The following is a 21636-nucleotide window of genomic DNA, read 5'->3' as shown; positions in this document are numbered from 1 at the left end:
TAAAGAAAACAGCAACATGAGAAGCAGGTAGCATTACTGATTGCCTCAGCTCCGGATTAGGGGCAGGGACAAGTCAGGCCTGATCAGGCATTTTGGTGAATCAACCAAACCTCAACTGTATGAGGCTATTCTTACTTTGATGTGCATGGGAAGATGACAAAAGGACCACTTTGACACCAGGAACATCTAGCCCTCTTGAGTATGAAAGATGCTGAAGCTGGGGACAGATCTCACACTGCTGCTAGCAGACTGGACAGTGTGAAAGCTGGCTGAGCTTGAAAGCAGGATTTTTGCTACAAGCCAAAACATCAAAGGAGTGTTTTCTACTACAGCTTTCAATCCATCCACTTCCATAATGTTGGAGGGATGTGCAGAGACTGCACAAACTCTGCCACCTGGTTCCATGTAGGCAGATGAAGCATTCTCCCCCATGTACAAGTTTAAACATCCACAAGTTTGCACATCCACTGGGAAAGTGAAAGGAGTAAGAAACCTGGTCTAAACATTTTGCTGCTGCTATTTCAGCTCACCCTATCTTACTGTTTGTGTAATTATAAGTTCCTCTCAAAGTTCTGTCCCACAACAATAAAGCGGGCACATCGTCTATATAATTCTCTAAACTAATGATAACTTGAGGTGCCTACTACACAGCGAGCATGGTCATTGCACACATCCAGCCATTTTACAAGTGCAGTAGGATGTCCTTCTGGTTACACTTACCACTGTCCCAAGCAAAAATTTCCTAAATCTCTGTCAGGGTAGCAGCTAAGTATACCACAAAAGATACTGAATACTACATGCACCAAATACTGCATGTTTGTGCGTTTTTTTTTAATATTAAAAAAATGTTTTGAAGTTCCCAACTGACAAACTTAGGCCACATGTTTAAAATATGGTTCTGCTTGACAATTCCTACCACACTTACTCTGCAATATATGCAAGACAGCAGGAAAAGATGAATTTTTACTGAGTGGCTAAAAATACCACTACATTTTGAAAACTGGTCAATGTCAGATATTAAAACTAAAACCAGGCTTTAAATGCTGTAACCATGGGTTAAATATTTCAGAGGTGGAGATTCAGCTTGGCTAACTAGGCAGATTGGAAATTAATATCCAAGGTAAGTCACCTTTATTATGAATATATTGAATTAATCTGATCATTATGCAGTTCTGTCTAAACATTTGCAACAATTTTTATATTTTAGTTATTCAAACAGAGAAGTCACAGGAACAGATTCTATCAAGATAAAAAGAATCCATTAAGTACAGATGGAAGTGACAGAAACACTTCAGGCTCAGAAACATTTTAAATTAGATCTATCCACTGTCATCATGGACTCATAAATCTTTGTAGCATGTAAGGACCAAGGATCACATTTCTTAGGTGGTTTTTGTTTTTTCTTTTCTGTTCCCAAAAGTCAGTTCAAGGCTAAGCTTTCAAACTTCAGGATGTTGGGAACCTTGTAGAAAATACAAGCAACTACAGCAATTTCAGAAAGTTTAATGTACTATATGATAACAACAGAAGTGGCAATGCTTAGAAGGTAGACAAGGCATGAGTTGGCTCCAGGAGCTCTGGTTACAGCACTGGCATGGCTTCACACTGTGACCTTAAGGTAGGGACCAAGGTGCTAGTACTGTACCTATCAAGGTCTTGCTATGGCTACAACTTGTCCTGGTTTCAGCTAGGATGGACTTATCTATCTTCTTAGGAGCTAGTGCGGTGCTGTGTTTTGGCTTTGATGTGAAACTTTTCAGTTCCTCAGGCCTTGCTAGCAAAAAGGCTGGAGGGACACAAGGAATTGGGAGGGGACATAGCCAGGTCAGCCAACCCGAACTAGCCAAAGAGGTATTCCATACTTTGTAATGTCATGCCTTGTATATATACCTAGGGGGCTGGCCGGGGTGCGCAGATTGTTGCTTAGGGACTGGCTGGGCATCGGTCAGGCAGGGAGCGAGCAGTTGTATTGTGCACCAACGTGTTCCTTTCTTCCTTTCCCTCTGGATTTTATTCTTTCCCTTCCCCTTTTCACTATAACTGTTGTTGTCATCATTGTTACTATTGATTTTTTCATTTTTTTTCTATTCCAGTTATTAAATAGTTCTTATCTCAACCCTTGAGTTTTACATTCCTTTCCAACTCTCCTCCCCATCCCTCTGGGTGAGAGGGGAGTGAGTGAGTGGCTCTGTGGTACTTAATTAACCAGCTGGGGTTAAACCACAACAACCTTTTTTTGGTCTCTCCAAAAGCCCCAATACTGGCCTAATCCTTTTAACATAAAGGAGGCAAGAGCAAGAATATTCTCCTCAGCAGCATGTTTATCAACGCCTCTTATTCAATAATCCCAAATTGTCATGTAAAAAAATACTCCTATTCTTACTCCATTGACTATTTACTATAAAGATGTCACAGTATAGCCATTAAATCCAGTATTCAGGTGATGAAAACTCCACATAATTTGGCAGCTCTTTCAAGTACAAAAGCATTGCTGTGATGTGATGCGCTGTGCCAGTAGTGAACAAAGCATCACTCACTAGTAGTTGAAGACAAAGCTGCCAAAGGGGCTAGTCTTAGAGCAACACACCTGTACTGGAAAGCAAGGAGGGCAGAAAAGTGGCTAGCTGTTACGGCAAATACTTGCTGCAGAAGTTATAGTCAGCAAGTAGGAGAATAAAGTTTACCTGAACATCTAAGACAAAACATCTGGTACCGTATGCTGTCTGCAGGTGAGATAATGCATGATAGGAACATGAAACTCTTAATACTTTCAGAAGACTGAAATTCAGTTTCAGAAGCACCGGTTCTCAATTCTTTAAGACCAGTGATGTGACAGCATAAAACTGCCAATTCTCAGTAAGTGCACACAGGCAGTTAACCTCTGCCTAACAACAGCTACCATCGTTCACTCGTATCTTGTAGCCTGCAAATGATTTTGACAAGCTGATCCTTACAAAGGTACTAGTAGGAAAGGATGAGACTGCTTTTTAAGCATTTTTGCAATGAGGTGAATTTTTTTATTTTCCACCATTTTCAGACATACACCCTAATTATTGTACCTCAAACTGCTCATAAAATTGGACCTCCTACTTAGTTTCCAAACGTTAAAAGCCTAAAGTGATTTGAAAGCCAAAAGAAGACAAGAGTCAGGCTTTTAAAGAGAATGGTGAAGTTATTCAAGGGTAACCACCTTTGGCTTGCCATTAAGAATCTTGCATGTAAAAGTTGGTTGCTATAAAGCCATCACAGACAGAAACTTCTCTTTATACACACTTGCTGATAATTGCTGAAGAACATTTAACATGTTCTAATGTATAGACACTGAAGTGTCTAGGAACTACTCGTAACTAGTCTGCTAGAGGCTAGCAGAGAGAGTTTGATTCTTTGATCCCAAGACAACAGACAGACATTAAAATTTATATTTTTCCTGTTATCAGATAATTGAATATTGCCTCCTTTCTGTGGGCCACTTGTGTGGCTGCCCTCACATTCTGCCATTTCCTACTAGCTCTGCACATTTAACCAGCAAGACTGCTCCCGAATCCCAGTCACACAAATACACTGGAAGCTTGCAGTAACAGAGTAGAGCCCAAAACCAAAGTCAAGGAAGGGACCCAGGTAATGTCATTTTGATATACAGCAGCAATTTGTGTGCTAAGAAGTAGCTGATAACTATTATTTTCATTAAACAAGCTACATTGATGCTACTATATTCTTTCTACTCTCGCTGAATACATACAGTAAGTATACATTCCTTTCCCCCCCACCCCCATCACATAAAACTCAGTGGCAGTACCAAAATTAGATCAAGGGAGCTTCTGAAGTTCTTTTGTTGGGTCTTATCCCCTAACATTTGTATGGAAACAAGTGACTCAGCCAGAGACAAATTTTGCTCTTGGATCTACAACATCATCTGGATTTCTACTTGCACAACCACCGAATTCAGCTGCTAGCTCCTAAACCTGGTAAATGTAGCAGCACTACTTTAGGTGCTTGGCCTTAGCTGCTGGAGGTTTGGCACCCAGCATACACACCTTGAGTAGAGGCATGGCAGCTCGACATCGTGCAGTTTTTACGTTCTTCAGGAAATGAGATTCATCCTGAAACAAAACAAGCATGAAAGTGAAGCTAGTTCTGATCCATAGTCCAACTGCAGGCTACAGAACAAATTCCCAGTATTCTCAGCTATCTAATATTAGAGGCCTATCATCCCAGAGGATATTTCAAGTGTTGGGATAGTCACATCAATTTCTGAACAGAAACGCAGCATGGAGAGTATCAGGCTTCCTACATTCAAACCCACAGCTGCAAGCAAATGGAACAGAAATCAAACCTTAAAGCCATGAATCTCAAACGACCACAAACAAGTGAGCAGAGAGGGCTGGAGAGGGAATGAGAAAGAGGAACGTTATTTCCACCACTGATACTCATTTGCCCCTATGTGTCCTTTAAATGCAGCAAACATAGGAGGCCTATACAGTCCCACTTCCTTAAATAAGGGGTTAATGAAAACAATAAGGAAAAAAAAAGAAATCTAATTAGGATCCAACTGTTCTCCTGATAGGACTCACCAGGTGGATAATAGCCTCCTACTTGAGACATCACCCCCAAACAGGCTTCATTTCTACTGCTGTAGCAAGGGAACTTAAACACAGAAAGTAATCAGCACCTGCCAAGGGTACATTCTCATCTTTCCATGTATGGATGAGCAAGCAACCATGCATGCAAAGACAGTACAACTGCTTAGCCTCCCAGGCACAGCCTTCTCCCTCCCGATTAACAAATAAGCTACATTAATGTTCCCAGTCACCAAAAGAAGATTGGAAGAAAAAGCAGGAAAGCTCAGCAGTCAGCAGGACTACTCTCATCTGTAAAAACATATACAAGGTCCAAATTTGAGCACATAAACACACAGAAAGAACATCTGCCAGCTCAGGGCTATTAAATAGTTCCAGAGCAGTAGACCTAGAGCCCAAGACCCTTTACCCCAAGCACCAGCATACAAAAGTAACAACCTGCATTGCCACCCTGACGGAACATCATGTCAGAGAGTAGGCAGGAGGAAAAAAAAAAAAAAAAAAAAAAAATCGATTCCCCCCATGAGCAGTTTGGTCTCCAAAGAACTCCATCTCTTCCCACATTCCCATCTCATGCTGAGAAACGAAAGGATTATTATGCTGCAGTTGTCATGGTCTTAGGGACAGGTGCATATGGGTGCTGAATACTAGACTGAGAACACCAAACACTCATAGCAAGCTATGTATACACTTTTGGTATTTATCGATCCAAGCTGGAATTCAAAACATCAGTGTTTCAATTTTTAGTAACTGAAATCTAGAAAAATGCCTTTTACCATGGCCCTGTAAAAGGTTAAAAGATGGATTTTGAAGTAATTTACAGAAGAAATGATACAAGTGATCAAAGGCAGTTTAATGCAGATTGTCAGTGGAACTCAAGCAAAGGAAAATTTTTTTGATGCTTTAACCTCTCAATATCAAGTATCTGGTTTACTAGATAAACTCTAACATCACCCTAAAGTCTAGTCCCCTTAAAAAAAATAATACAATTCCAGGACTATTGTATTGGTACACCACATTAAACACCTCTCTCCCCAGCACAGGACGCGCCCAACCACAATGAAATCAGAGGCATCATAACCAGTAAAAGAAAACACAGCCTCAGGAGTCAAAAAGGAATTCAACTCAATTAGTAATCTCAAAAGGTTTCAAAGAAACCTCCTGCTTCTACTCATGAAGAAAGCCCGTGATCACAGCCACAACTACAAGACAGTTTCAGTCCTAAATAAAGGCCACTTCACACTTCTCTGCTGCGCAACACAAAGGTTGCCCCATTTGCAGCATAGCATTAACTTCAAAATTTTAGCATACCACTTACAATAATAACTACTTGGAAAGTGCTCTTAAGTTGCTTGTTCATCTTGCTGAGGAGGTCAAAGCTGACAATGTTGATCAAGCTTGCTGTTAGGTTGTCTTTGCCAGTCACTATGACATTGGTGCTACCTGGACTCAATGATGGAAGCCACCTGTGAAATGCCTGGAGGAAAAGGAAAGCAATTAATTGCATTCTGGTGCTTATGTCCTCTGTCAGGATTCCAAAGCCCTTCACAGAGCATCCTCATGAATGCTTAGAACATGAACCACCCAGCCACCATTAGACATCAGCTGCAAGCCCAGTAAGGGTGAGCAGCCTTCCCAAAGTAACAGTAATAGGAAGATCAAGAACAGAACTCAGTCTATAAGGCCAAATCTACCTTCCACAGCTAAGAAGGCTCAAACATGCTCTACTCTTGCTTCTTACTGTAAAAAAATCTGATCTCTTCTAGAAATGTGCATAACCTCTTGATGTTACCTGCTATGCTCAGAGCAAGAGAGTGCAGTGACCGCTACTAACAGGGAAATTCTGCTTTCCGGCTTGGACAGGAAACCTCAGGCTGTGAAACAGACTCCTAAGCAGTAAACATCTCTCACTATAGCAACATTAACTCCACATTTACTGAAGTACAACTCATCCAGATCAACAAAAACTCTACCAAAACCCTCAAACAAAATGAAAAGATCAAGTTGACAACATACCAGCTGCTCTATGACAGCAGCTTAAATACACATGGTGATAAGTCATTCAAATCAACCTCTGAAACACTCCACACACCACAGCAAGATATCCTCCCGCAAACGTATCTGTTAGCTACTGAGCACCCACCATTTCCCTTGTAATTGTGTCCCCAGTGACACCAACTCCTCTGCAACATTTGAGTTCTGCTGATGTTGCTCTGCAGGGAACTCACTGGGGCTTTAGCAATCAGGATCTGGTCAGTACAGAAATATATCCAAGTGATGATGATGCTCTGCCTCTAGGCCCGTCACTTGTGGAAATTCCCCCAAGGCATTCCTCTCCTCTCTTCGGTGACCACTTGCAGCAGCCAGAGGAGTTAGATATGTGCGTCTCACCTTTCTCAGTATGTAAGAAACTAACTATTAACTATCCTTCACCACTAACAGTAAGCGCCACAACCACAATGGGCCATCATGTGGGCAAGGTTAGATCCCCATCAAAAAGTGTGGCTGACACTAAGCCAAAGCTTAAGACAAAAGTGGCAGCAGTGGGAGAGTATCTGGAAGCTCCTAGCTGTGCCGCTCGCTCCTTTTTATAAAGGGCTCATGACTAATTCACAACGTAGAAATGATCCCACATTTCTCACTCAATGCTGATGTTTGTCCAAAAGAAGTGCTCTGAAACAGCCCTGACTGTTAATTATTTAAGTTTCAACACTGAACTCCAAATGTACATTGCTGCAGTACTTCTCGCCCAAGAGTACCTTGCATCTTCCAGCTAGTTTCCTGTGGCACCTTAAATGTAAAGGCACTCAGCGGCCTGAGCCCAGAAAGTCCAAACAAAATACCAACAACTCTGAGATGAAGACAATTTCTGGCAATCCAGACACACCACAAAAGCTTCTACCATTACAGTAAAACACATCTGTGCAAGCATGAGCCGAGTAGATTACAGACCATAAACTCCACCTTCTTTAACTTTCTGTGTTTTCTTAGACCTGCATCCTTCACATATCCACAAAGCAACAGAGATCATTCTAAAGCAAATATCCTAACAAAACACTTCCCACAACAGCCTACTGTGGAGTCAGAAGTACAGGAAAGAAGAGGAAATCAAGCACTCAAAGCAAAAAATCCAGAAAAACCACCGAACACCAGAACACCTAATATTGCTTAAATCTCTTGAAGCAGGACGTAGGAGTTTAGCTGCAGGTGCCCAGTACTTCAGAAAACCACTACCCGAATTGTTCCCAGTAGGTATCCCACAGAAGACATGGATTCAGGTTAGGTGTTGACCCAGAGGTCTATGGGCCTTTGAAATATCAAACATGATTAGCATCACTCCCTTGTTCAATAAACAATTTTATTTTCCTGTTGCCCTGTAATACTGGACATGAAAACACACCAAGATGCTCAAACAACCTGGTTACATCACAAAACCAGCATATCCCAATCAGTAGCACTTCTCATCAATGTTACATTCCAGGGAAAGCTGAAGTCTCACCCTCTCCTGCTCAGGCATGAAGTTACTGACCTAAAACCTCTGGTTCACCTTTTTCTCTCACAGCGAACATTTCCCTAGCCTATGGCAACCCAACAGCCTGCATGTGTAAGTCATGACAGTGATTTATTTCAAGATAAATTTCCCAACCATACAAGCTTTCTTGGCTTCTGATCAACATTAATAAAGGACTCCGTGGAATCAGCGGCAACAGTGGACAGGCCAAAAGGCATATTATGACAGATGATGATGATAATGATTGAACAGAGTTGAGAATCCCAGCATCTGGGCTCCTATTCCAGCCAAGGGACTGGCAAATACTGCTGTGAAGTGCTTGAATGCAACTACTGGTCCTTGACACTGATGAGTAGAATACCCCCTTGGAGTCAGCTGACTTGTGGAAACAAATTTAACAGAGGGTCAGAGGAGATACTTTCTCTAGATCTCCCTCTCTCCAACAGATCAGCTGGACCACAAAAAGAAAATCAGCTAACAAAAGAAAATAGGCATATACCATACAGTCAGTGCCAAGCAACTCCCTTCACCCTCTCCTCAATTTTCTTAATAAGTACAATTTTTAGTTTCTTCGCCTTAATACACATCAAGTTTTTAACTATTACAGAGTGCAACGCAGCATCACCATCACACATGCCTCTACTGACCACCTGAACATACTCAAGCCCACAGTACCTCTGCCCATGTAAACCTCACAGAAGAAGGAGTCACCACCAGCAGGGGCCATTCCTTTCGGTAATATGCAGCAATGCAGATCGCCTGGATGGTCTTGCCCAAGCCCATGTCATCCGCCAGAAGTAAACGTCCATTTCTTAAAATTGCGAAACTAGGGAAAATAGAGAGGGGAAATAAGTAAGAGTCAAGAAATGGGTTACTGTCTGTCCCAGCAGCGAAGATGAGCACATGAGATCATCACCAAGTCTATAATGTGAATCACCTGGAAGTGACCTGGGTCCTTCAGTAAACCTGGATCTTCTCCCTCAGTCTTGACACAAACAAGCAATTCTCAAAAATCTCTCCTCAAAGCCTGGAAGCTCCTGAACAGCGTGGTTCAGCCCAGTCCTTAAAGACTTTGATTTCATATGAGGAGTAGTCTCAAGACCTTGTAATTATTTAAAGCACATTCTTTCCATGACACTGCCCACATTCTGTCCCAGAGCTCATCCTAGCTTACCTAATAATGTATTACTAACAATGCCACTTTAATACAAGTACAGACCTTCCTGGATTGCATTCTGAAGACAACAACTAATGACCATACATGACGGGGACAGAGACACTTGAAAGTTTCTCTCTACGTACAATGAGACATTTTACATCTCTCAGGGTCTGGGTTGCATTTCCTGTAGTTAGTATTTAAAAACCAGCAACAATAGAGATGCACTTGGGGAGTGGGGAGGAAGATGACCTAACACAACATAATAATAAAACAAAACCAAATCATACAACAATTAGGCACACACTGAATCACAAGAGGGAAATCAGAGATGTATCATTTGAACAACTTTATGAGACTAGCAAAATGCTACTTTTCTCCTGACTCATGATGAAGAATTCTAACTAGAAAAAGAATAGATGTGTTGCTCAAAAAAAATCCACAAAAAACACCCCAACAAAACAAACCATACCATACCAAACAACCAAGAGCTCAGAGTGCCAGAGCATAACAGACCAGGACCCTGGAGAAATGTGGAGCCTTCCACGGGAGAGGATGCAGCCTGGACACCAATATAAAGTACACAATTCTAGGCAAGGACTATCTCTTAACACCATGCAAAAAGGACATACTTCACACCTTCCCGCTGAAAGGGCATGAGGCTCTTCACAATTTTGGAGTCCACTGCTGAAAGGTCAGCATCAGGAATGTCTGTCTGTGATGTAGATCTCTGTATTTGAGCAGCAAAGGTCTGTATTACTGCTTCGGGCAGTGGCTCCACTTCTACTGACACAAGGCTCTGTAACACTTCCACTGCAAAGAACAGAGCAGTTCATTATCAGATGGGGCAACATACACACAACTTACATTACAGATGTCAGGGCACAACCCTCAACCTCATTAACAGTAATATTTCCTATCCTAAAACAGCTCAAGAAACCACTGCATCATGCACAGGTGTTGGCCTGCCCTCTTTCCTGTAGTCTATTTCAGAACTACATGATGAATCACATCTCCTCCCCTCGCGTTTAGACTTGGTTATAAAAAACTAAAAGTCTGATGCCATCATTTAGAGATGATTGCTACTAATACAGCTGGAGCTGGATTATTCACACTGAGGGCAGCTTAGGGCACACTTTACTCAGAAATAAAAGTATGGATTTGAACAAAAGAGCTTTTGAAGCTTAGAAACCAGAGGCATCTTTATCTTGATCTTGGGATTCTGCATTAAACACCCCTGAGGTCTATCATCCCTGAGTGATCAGGAGTGATCTGAGGCACAATTACCTAAAGAATATACATCTTCAGCTTTGAAAACTCTCTTCTCCTCCTGTTCCCCAAATTCACAGAGGTTTGGCTCTGTCTCTGCTTTATCACCCCTCATTCGCCATGTTTGTATAAGAAAACAGGAAGTACCCCAGGACTCCAAGGAACAGCTCTAATACCATCATCAGCAGCACTCTGACAGCCATCCTTCAGGGACATGGTCCCAATGGCAACTACCTGCTCAGCTGGTACGCACTGCTGTTCTCCTGGACAAAAGTAGCTTGCAGGCCAGAACAAGCCCACAGGGAGCCACTTGAGTCCCTCATCACTACTGTCATTTCACCCATGAAGCTTCTCAACTTTATCTGCAGCATAAAACCTTCCTGGTCAAACTAAAGGGATCCCCAGCCTCCACTACGCAAAGACCTTGAAGCCTTCATTTTTTCATCCCACGCATCACTACAAGCAAAGTGTCAGGGCAATTCTCCTCCTAGACAACCTTATTTCAGTCCCCTCCAGCAGCCTCTCTATCCCATTACAAAAAGATAGAAGTATTTCTTCTTAATCCAATAATAAATTTCTATGAAAACAAATACCAATTTAAAACATGCAGTGAGCTGGGGCTAGGAAAACATGTTTAATAATCTTTGACCACTGACTGAGAAACAAAAGACACCTCTACACTAGGAACACAAATGCATGTGCACAGATCCTTTATTGCAGGAAGCAATTATTAATTTATTTTTTTTATTTAGTGGTTGGTTTGTGTATGAAGTCAGGAAGACATAAACCAACGCTGTTTGCAAAAGTAACTGAAATAAGAACTCACTACACCAGCAGTAAATGCACCTCCAGAATTCAGTTAGGTTTATTTCAGTTATCTCCAAGAAAAAAAGCTGCAGGATGGACCCCTGCCATATGAAGGGGGAAAGCAATTCCAAAAAATATACATATGAAAAGATTTCCATTTGTGGTTGGGCAACAACCAAACTTTTTAAACTCTCCAGTTTAATTTATTCTTCTTCAATAGCAGGAACTCTTTCCACCCGAAGTACAGCACAAGCTTGTTATTACACTCACAGACTGAGCTATGTGTTAGCATAATTGCTACAATTTGCTCACTGATAATTCTGTTGCTATTGTTCCGTACATGAGCTGGGAGAGTGATTAAGATATATCTGCCACCAGCATGATTCATCCAACAGACATTTTTTACTGAAGTGACCTTTATATAAAGATGACTGAGCAACGAGGCAAAGAGACATTAACCTCTACAAACAATTCTCAGCTATCTCTGCTGGAAATGGCAACCAGCTTTTAAAAATTCTTTTCTTTTTTTTTATCTTGACGTAGGTAAATGAACAGGCACAAAGCGAATGCTGTTCCTTGTTCCTCAGAAAGGCACGTGCTAGAAGCCTCAAATGCCCTCACAAATTACACCCTGCAAGCAGATTTATAGAAATTCCACCCCACCCCCACCCCACTTTCCTCAAATCTGTGGGATTCTGAATACTTCATGCAATGTACACAACTGCCAGCCAGCATGGCTGAGAGAGTGACAGTCTAGAATATGATGTGTTTGTTCAGACTGCCTAGCATGTGACACAGGATCAGACCCTTTCAACATCCAAAAGGCTCTCTTTGCAAATTGTGAGAGATCATCAGCTCTCACTGAAATCAGGGCCTGTTAACATCCCAATCCTGGAGTTTCATAATAGTTTCCACCAAGACACACTCACTTATTTTCAAGATGTGGCATTCCTACAAGGCTCCACCATGTGGCTTTCAGCCCTACAACCATTATTAATGTTATTAAGACACGCATCATAGGAGCATACAGATACTCAGTTATTAGATGTGCTTCGGTATCCCCTAGAAACATGAGCCCATGTTGTACAAAAACTACTCTGAACAACTCAGAGCTCTGAAACTCAGTAACGCTTTCTAAGGATGTGTGCAGAGCACCTTGCTTATTATCTTTTTGAAGCTTACCCAATCAAATTCCACAGCCACATACACTTGCATGAGTACCAAGGCAAACACTGCAGGCCAACTGTGATGATTAATATAATTGTAACACTTAAGACTTGCATAATGCTATTCATCTCAAAGCACTCCAAACTTAACACAAAAAAAAATAAAAAGCAGATGTGCTAGGGGCATGTTGCTGAGACTGGATTATTCTGCAGTGTCATCCATATTATTTTTTTTTAAAAAAAGCAAAACACCACAAACCACAGTTCTACATTTCAGTTCAGTGAGTCACAGTTTCACCAGCATTATACACGTACATAAAGGCAGAAGTCTACTAGGCCAGCTTCTACCAAGAAGTGAACACTGTAGCAACACTATGTGCTTAGAGTCCACTTGGAAGAGAAAATATGATGCTCTCTTAAAAAGATTTTTTGCTAAGCTTTTTTTTAAGCTTCCATCAACCAGTACCAAAGTATTTTAGTAGAGTATGAAATTCTGCTCCAAGAAGAACGCCTCTGCTTCGAGCAGATTTACACACTTCTGCAAAAGAAACAAACAGATCATCTTCTTTGCCTCAAAATCAACTCGGCTATGGAACCTGAATTCTAATCTGCCTTGTACATCAATTAAAAAGTTAACAGTTGTGTGCTGACCGAAAGGCTTTTTAACCAGCAGTAACATATGACGCTGAACAAAATCAGCTAGTGGAGGAACTGGTTGTTACAGAAATCATCAGTTGACTTGAAAACCAAGCACTCTGACCTGAAAAATGAAATTTTCTGGGTGTGAAATGAAATAGCTTAACACCATGCACACTACTTAAGAGAATGTGAAGTAAAACAGCCTGATAAATGTTTTTTTTCTGAGCAAGGGGTGGCTGTGCCAGTTTATAAATTGATATACACACAAAAGGGAGCAAGGCAGGCTGCCACTGAGGATAAGAGCACAGATAAAGAGTCAGTAAGACAGAATTTCTGTAAGGACAGGAAGCCTTGGCAGCCAGCATACTGACCTCCTCAAATGTGGCAAGTGGGAACAGAGGAATCCATTCTCCTGCACCTCCTCAGTTCAAGTAGAGCTGCTGTACATTACAAGCAATAACTTTGTGATAGTAAATACATCCATGTGCTCTAAGAAACAGCACAGAAATTCAGTGCAGAATCTGACAAAACAAGACTTTTTCAATGGGCCCCTAAAGGACTGCCATGAATAACACACATTTGCAGAGTTTTGAGTCTGGGCAATGTAAATATCTGACAAAACAGGAAGACACCTGCTTCCTAGTTTGTTAGCAACTTATCTCCCCAAAGTGAAAAGGCTTAGCCCAATAAATGAAGTCAGAATTAATTCAGCAGAAAATAGCCCTAGCCAGAAAAACACCGATACTCACTTAGTTTGGGATAGTCCTCCAGCAGGAAATTCCACTTTCTGGTGTTCATATCTGCAATAGTTACAACAAACACTGCTGTAAGACTTTTTTAAAAGACTGAATTCTCTTTAAGAACATCACTATCCATCAATATCCTCTGCATTTCTGAACTGCTTTAAAAGAATTCTTACCTTGTTCAGCAATCAATTCTCTGTTTGCTTTCATGTTAAGCAAACAGTTTGAAGAAGTCTTCGAAGTATGAGCACACGTCTAGAAGTGGTATCACCAGAGCAAGCCAAGGTCAATGAACCATTATAATGAACCCACCTGCCTAAGGATTTTGGCAACCACTTTCTCTTCACTGCAAGAAGGGATGAAGAATGTGTGTGAAGGTTCGTATTTGTTAACCAACAAATTCTGACTTCAGTCAGTAAGACAATCACTTTTGATTTTACCTCTGTACCCTACAGAGAATGTTCTCAGGACACGACAGAGTAAATTCACCAATTCATGAATACCCAAAATGTAACATGACTGCCTGGCAGGTTTATCTCCAGGTAGCACTTGCCTACAACTTCCAGGAAAGGCAGAGTGAATTCAGAGTTACCTGAAGACACATGAGCCAGGTGGGGCTCTGCCCAAAGAACAAGAGCTCCAGGATTTGTTCCTCATGCTGTCACTGATGTGCTGTGACACTGTGCAGGTCATCTCATCACTCTGTCTCTCATTTCCCACCTTACAAGTGGGAAAAACTGGTGTTTACCGTTGAAATCTGAATGCCAACATAAAAAACAGCTCCACTTCCCTCAAAAACATCAGTAAAGCTGCTGGTAAACTTAATCTGTGCAGGCAGTTGCAATCATACACCACAGTAAAGAAGGAGCAATACAAGAATGCCTAGCTGCATTTGACAACAAAGGCAAGAACTTATGCATGGTCTCTGTACTGATGGCAAATTATCAGCACATCCCACCTCAAAAGTAAACATAATTATACCGAGTCCTGAAATACCACCTTGGCTAACAGGCCCAGAAGAAGCCATGTTCAGCCACCAAGCAAAGTGCAGGACATGGATACAGCACTGTAACAGAACTACAGGAGCTCTCAAAATCTTCACCAAAGTACATCCTCTCATGCTCTTTCAGAGGGATGTAGTCTCACTATCTCTCTCCTCTGAAGTATCCATAGCACTCCAAGAGCAGCCCCAACAATGTCATTAGAATAAAGCAGAAACAACCAGAGACTCACCATAATTCCTGGAATTCATCTGTTTGAACACACTAATCACTTCAGCAGAATACCCAATATCAACCTCAAACCGCAAGCGAGAGATCAGCATGCACTTCCCCTTGAAAAGGGCTGAGGGTTTCTTCCAGTTCTTACACATCTTCAAGAGGGATTTCATATCAACCCTACTGCCAATGAAATGAGAGCTTGATGCCAAGTCAACTGCATTTTCTTCTTCCAGTGGCACCAGAATTACTGATGAAAGTTGATTTGCTGCTTCCACTAAGGAGAAAAGCAAGAGATACAGAGAAAGCGTTAATAGCAAAGAACACAAACTGAAGACGCACAGGATGCTTTGGGAAGAGAAAGAACAAGAGGATGACAAACACTCGATGGATCTTCAAGTTTAAAAGGAATGATGATACCCTGCTTTCACTCACAGGGACAAAGAATAGAGAGAGTGATGGCCTGGAGGGGCAGGTTGGTGGGATTTTCCACTGAGAATACAGCAGGGACAGAGGGAACATGACAGTAGATGAACAAGTGTTTGTCCAGCACTGTTACTGCATTAGGCTCCCTCTCATCAGCAATCCCAAAATGTGGCTCACTAGGCCAGGGCAAGCAATCTGCAAAACCACATTCAGCAGTAAACTGTACACAACCGTACAGCATTTTCACTTAAAAAGTCACAGCAACAGGGGCATGGTGATCAATAGCACGTGCCTGAAAAGATGGGAAGGTGCTTCTGCAAACAGCAAAGGAAAAAGATATAAAAATACCTGCCTCGTGTCAATGTCTGATACACCATCTCATCTCTGAGGAATGCTGTATACTCACAATACTGTAGGAAGGCTATCAGGAAGGAAGCTAGTCCAGACCCCTGAATCCTCTTTATTACAATTTAAGTCCATCACCCTTTATTCTACTGTGTCTTACAGTTAAGACATCTGCGCTCCTATCTTACTAACCACTAGCAACTACCTCTGTAAAGATGCCAGGACATGAGGAGAGAAGAGACACAGCATTTTACAGCTGTTAGCCTGAGACCACAGCTATCCACACTAACAAACATTCCACTTTTCCCTGGGTCTCTCTGCTAATCTATACCCACATGTTGCTTTTATTATTATAGCTGACTGTGATGATTAAGGAACAAGAACCATTTTCTCTTGTATTTTTACAGCACCAAAGTAGCTAAGTTCATCCCCAAGACTCCAGTTCAGGTACTACAGTAACACAGATTCATGAACATCTCCAGAATCCATTAGACTCAAGAGCAGGGGACCACTAAGCACATTCTGCCTCTATGTATTTGTAGAGAGGTAACCTCCCCTATCCAGCAGCCGTTTAGAGTAGATCCAGGTGAATCCTGTCCTTTGAGCTGCATATCATGATCCACCCTGCTTCTTTTTAAATAGTCCAGCTTACTGATATGCAACAAAAACGTAAAAAAATTAAGCTCAGTATTTAAGATTTGAAAAGGGAAGAAGAGGGAGAAAGAAAGAAATTCAGACACTTTCTTCCTACCAGCTAATATATAAACCACTTGGATTTCATCCAACTTTATTTTAAAACAGTGACTTCCAGAATAAGCCCAAGGATTTGAGATTTCTACTCCAAAGAAAAACTTTAAGAGCATTAAATGGAAGTAATTTTTCAAGTAGAGCACTAACAAACCACCAATTTAGACTTTCTCACAATGCACCAAGCAGAAGATTTCACATGATACTGTTTTAGCTTTGCAGTTAGATCTTACCTCTACAATTAATACTGAAATAAATTGGAAAAAAACCCTTGTATTTTACTCTCATTTCAGCATCTGGTTCTAGGCTGGACTGCACGTTTAATTTATAGTACAAAGAAACATAATACAGGACACCATTATTCATAAGAACAAAATTAACAGTGGGAAGTTTTAAAATCATTGTTTTTACACTTAAAAGACTTCAAACCAAGGGCCTTTTAAGTCACTTCCCTTTTCTCATGGTATTTTTCCCCAATATTGCTGCTCAATGTTGATCACATTGTCTTCACGTCAACAGAAGCTTTCCACAAAGAACTCATCTATTTGATAGCTTTAAGGAAAAAAAAATGATTTCTAAAAACTATCTTTTTCATTTGTTGCAAGCTCCTTGGTGCAGAGTCTCTGCTCTCATCTGTACTTCATACACTTCAAGCAAACCAGCATCATTTAAATTATAAATGTGTGGCAACCCACATGGGGAGCTAAAATACCAGCACTGAACTGTGGGTTTTTCAAAGTGCTCAACACAGGCCTAATTCTGTTCCCACTGAAATCAATAGTGATTTATCGCTCACTTCAATACAATGTGCTTTTGAAAATCTTACCTGAAGTGTTTGCCTCTCTCACCTCTAAATCTTTCCAGAAAAAAATGATGGGGGGGGGGGGGGGGGGGGGGAGGTAAACCCATCCTTGTTATGCCAAAACAAGGTAAATCCATTTTTCAGTCTCACTCAAAGCCCTAGAAAATTACCCCTTTTCCTTTTCTGACCCCTAAAATTAACAGGAGAAAACATAAAGAAGAAGAAATAAAGAAGAAAAAATGATGAGCTGTTTAAAAAGAAAATACAGGAACAGACCTAGAAATTAGGCATAACACACTCAGTTCTCAGTACTAATTCACATGAAGTACTGCACAGCAGGTATTTCTCCTGTTACCAGGCTTGTTGTTGCTGAAAAACCTCAGAGTGGTACGTGAAAAATTAAGTTATTTCTATTCAACCACAGAGTGTCAGAAGAATGTTATGAGCTAGGTGCCTAAAAGATGGGCATCACATTTAAGTAGCACTACTTTTATTACTCCAGACAATAACAAAGCTAAATAATAATTATGGAAGACAGGAGAAGAGGGTCAAGATCTGGATTCTTTTTTGTCATTCAACAGCCCATTTACTTACTGAAACTGCTGTAATCTTCCATGCTGAAATTCCATTTTTTCATAGCAGGATCTAAAATAGGGCAGAGCATGCATCATTTGAGGTAGAAAAAAAAAGTGGTCGTGTGCAATGTTCACGGGATGCAAAACAGAATTCAATCTAGTCATACAAACTTTATGACACACATCTGAAAAAACAGTATACCCAAGTTTACAGCTACATGACACCAAAAAAGCCATAGGGCACATCAATACTAAGACAAGAAGAATGCAGCAACTGTTCATAGGGAACAGCAACACATGACAGGGAAACAAAAGTAGACTATAACAAATAAAGGCAGGAGAAATGATCAGAAGCAAGCCAAAAGGTGGAAACTCCACTGCTCTCAATAAGAGTTAACAGAATCAGCTGATCAACTCTGAACTACAGCTGAAGTGACCCATTTTCCTGTACCAATTTATGAGTTAACTTCTCTTCCTGCACTCCCAAAAGACTGACCAGCTGCAATCACTAAACTTCTTCGAGCACTGTTCATACAGCAGTGTTTCTGACTTCTTGGCTAAATCAAAACTTGGGCTATTTATGCCTGGAATTTCCTTCCAATTTCAGATGTCTTTACTTTAGTCCCCCATTAATACCACATACCACCCCAGAAATAGCTGCACTGCTAAAAGCATATAGCAACTACAGCTCCAGCAGACACTGAAACTTTGATCCAATGTAAAACAGAGATAACAGCAAACAATCAATTCTTACCATAGCTTTTGCTTGGTATCTTCTTAAACACAGCAATAAGTTCAGCATTATACCCTATTTCGACCTGGAATCTGTCTTCCCCATATTTCACGCATTTTCCTTTTGTAATACTATTTGCTTTCTTGCAAAATGTAGCTTGAAAGGTAGCACCTGCACCAGCAGAGCTGGTCAGCTTCTGCATCCTACCACTAGCCTGAGAGGCATCACCTCCCCCTTCTCTTTCCGTTGGTCTGCTTGTGTTCATCAGTGTTTCTGAATCAGTCGGGGTGGTGCTGCTTGGTGGTGAAACATATTTTATGGTAGAGTTGTTCTGACTTTGTAAATCTTTACTACTGTCAGGGTGCTCATTATCAATTAATCTAGGATGAGATGGTTCTGTAGGGTTTTTGAAAGCTGGATAGCATTTGGGCTGCTGGAATGTACCAAGATTAATTAAAGCTTGTCGTCCATGTTCTTGGCCACCAACATCCATGTAATGTTTATGGGAATAACTCAGAGAATTTGGGATTGATGTAGGGAACTGCTTAATGCCACTTGCTTGTTCTGAGTCCTCTGAACAATTCTTTTGCTGCTCTCCATGTGAACCAGCCATCTGTTGGTTTGCAGTGTAATGATTATAATCTTTCTGAAGATAGCTCTTCTGGTCCGCAGGACTATTTGGATTCTGTTGGTGCTGGCCAATGAACCTGACATTATTGTTTTCTTCCTTCAAGTTCCCCTGACTGCCTGGACTTTGTTCTTTCACCTGAGGTCCAGCAATCCCCACCTGCCCAGCTCTCTGGGCTGCTAGCCTCTCTGCTCTCCTAGCCAAAGCAATCTGGCGGTTTTCTTCAATTCTTCTCTTTTGTTCCTCTGTAAGGCCTGATGACATCTTCAACAATTCAAACAATAAATCTGAATCACAGAGGTACCTGCTTCTTTACAGGAAGGGAGGGCAGCCTAAAAAAAAAAAAAAAAAAAACCACAACAGAGAGAGGAAGTAAGTTTCAACTCTGTTGCCCCCAAAATAGTTATTGCATTGATAACTCAGTATTACTGTAACTGATTCTACAAAAACTTAGTAGTACAGCAAAGCTGCCAGACCAGCACTGAGCCATTAATAGCAAGCAGACAACCACTGCTGGGACTTTGAGTGCCAGTTCCACATAGATAAAACATAAAGAAAAAGGAGAAAACCGCTACTCCACCACCATTCTGAGCACTCTGCTCTGCAAATCCAAACAGAACTGATAAAATAGCCAAGCACAGGGACACCCTGCACCGCAGAGCCAACCCTGCAAAGGCAAATGCATGCAAAGCAATACATCTCTGCATAGTCTTGCATGGACACATTTCGTATTTCTGGTACCTAGCGGCAATGATGGGATGACACCCCATCTTTCCTAATCACCTTCCAGTTCTTGGGCATCTCACAGCATGTAGCAGATGCATAGTGAAACCCCAAAAGCAAAATCAGCTCCTGCCTTGAGAAAGGTCCACTCGCAAGTCAAGGGCCTTCCGATAAAAGCGAGGGCCCACCTCCCCACACCTCCCAGGAGCTGGCCTTACGCCACCTACTCCCCTACCACATGCCCCGGGGGCTGCGCGCCTGGTCCAGCGCTCACAGACCCACGCTCCTCACCATCCTGTAAAAAATGGAGGCTCGTTCCCCGCGCCGCTCCTCTCCCAGGCACCAGGCTCCCCGTCCCAAACTCCACTGAGCTCCCTCCCCCGCCGCAGGCTGGGGGTCCCCCGGCGTCCTAAAAGCCCACCCACCACCCCACAGGGGCCCAGCACTACCGCACGCCGCTGGGGCTCAAGGGCCGCAAGCCTCAGTCCCTCCTCGCCCCCCGAGGACCCCACCACAGTCCGCCCGGGGCCGGCTCTGAGCCCCGGCCCAGCCGCTCCCCGCCGCAGGCCCGCACACCCACCAGCTGGCAGAGGCCGCCGCCGCGCGGACTACAGCTCCCAGCACGCCCCGCGGCACCGCCCGGCGGCACCCAATGAGCGGCGGTGCGCAGCATGACGGGAAACACAAAACGGCGCACAGGGCGCTCGGCACGCTGGGAAATTAGTCTTCCCCTCACGGCAGCGCCATCTTAGGGGCTCTGAGAACTGCGTGGTCTCGCTGTAGGAGTCGGCGGGTTAGGAGCTGCTGCCGCCACCGTCTTGCCAGGGTTCATGCCGGGCCCAAATACGTAGTGCAAGGACCCTGCTGTCGGCCACGGGCTGAGGCTTTGTCCTAGACAGCACATAGTGCTGCATGGCAGGGGCAGAGCTCCCTCACCAGCAGCCCCTGGTCTGTGAGGCCTGGCATGCTGATGTGCATGGCTTTGAAATGGGTGACAATGAGTGGGGAATAAAAAGTGGAGGTAGTACATTAAAAAGGATGAAAACTGTTGCCGTTAGCGAGGAGGGAATGTGCACCAGATTGCTGAGAGCAGTGGCTGACATTGGTGCAAGGCTGCTGTCTGTAATCTTTGAACAGTGGTGGAGATGAGGGGATGACCCTGGCAAGTAGAAGAGGGCAAACATCAGAGCTATCTACAAGCAGGGATCAAAAGAGGACCAAGGAAGAAACTACAGGCCCATTAGTGTCACTTCAGTCCCTGGCAAAGTACTAGTAGAATGAGTCTTCCTAGGAATTAAACCAAATTAAGCAGGTGATTGGGAAAAGCCAGCACATATTCACCAAAGGCAAATCATGCCAGACTAACCTGGTCACCTTCTACAAAAAAATAACATATTCCATGAACATGGAGAGAACAGTGGATGTTGTTTACCTGAACTTCAGCGAAGTGTTCAACCCTGTTTCCCACAGCCTCCTCCTGCATGAACTGGCCAGACAGAGAGTGATCTGTGGGATGGGTAGGAAATTGGTTCACAGGCCACATGCAGAAGGCCATGATCAGTGCGTTTTATT

General features: G+C 42.4%; 1 protein-coding gene across 4 annotated transcripts in view; it reads right to left on the bottom strand.

Moving 5' to 3' along the window:
* Positions 1–20741, bottom strand: part of SMARCAL1 (SWI/SNF related, matrix associated, actin dependent regulator of chromatin, subfamily a like 1) — a 43608-nt gene extending 22867 nt beyond the window's left edge. For 2 of the 4 annotated variants that reach the window (XM_040603127.1, XM_040603131.1), the window contains exons 1-9: positions 20356–20483; positions 18735–19673; positions 18000–18050; positions 15102–15362; positions 13875–13925; positions 9877–10057; positions 8764–8914; positions 5896–6054; positions 4035–4100 (exon numbers count right to left, since the gene is read on the bottom strand). In XM_040603127.1, the coding sequence (XP_040459061.1) occupies positions 4035–4100; positions 5896–6054; positions 8764–8914; positions 9877–10057; positions 13875–13925; positions 15102–15362; positions 18000–18050; positions 18735–19605 (1791 nt within the window). In that variant the 5' untranslated portion in view covers positions 19606–19673; positions 20356–20483. The other 2 variants (XM_040603128.1, XM_040603130.1) reach the window with 2 other exon arrangements.
* Between the last annotated feature and the right edge of the window lie 895 nt (positions 20742–21636).

Source organism: Falco naumanni, chromosome 8 (assembly GCF_017639655.2).
Source record: "Falco naumanni isolate bFalNau1 chromosome 8, bFalNau1.pat, whole genome shotgun sequence".
Classification (NCBI taxonomy): domain Eukaryota; kingdom Metazoa; phylum Chordata; class Aves; order Falconiformes; family Falconidae; genus Falco; species Falco naumanni.
The sequence above is the reverse complement of the archived record's forward strand: the minus strand, read 5'-3'. Positions and strand labels throughout refer to the sequence as shown.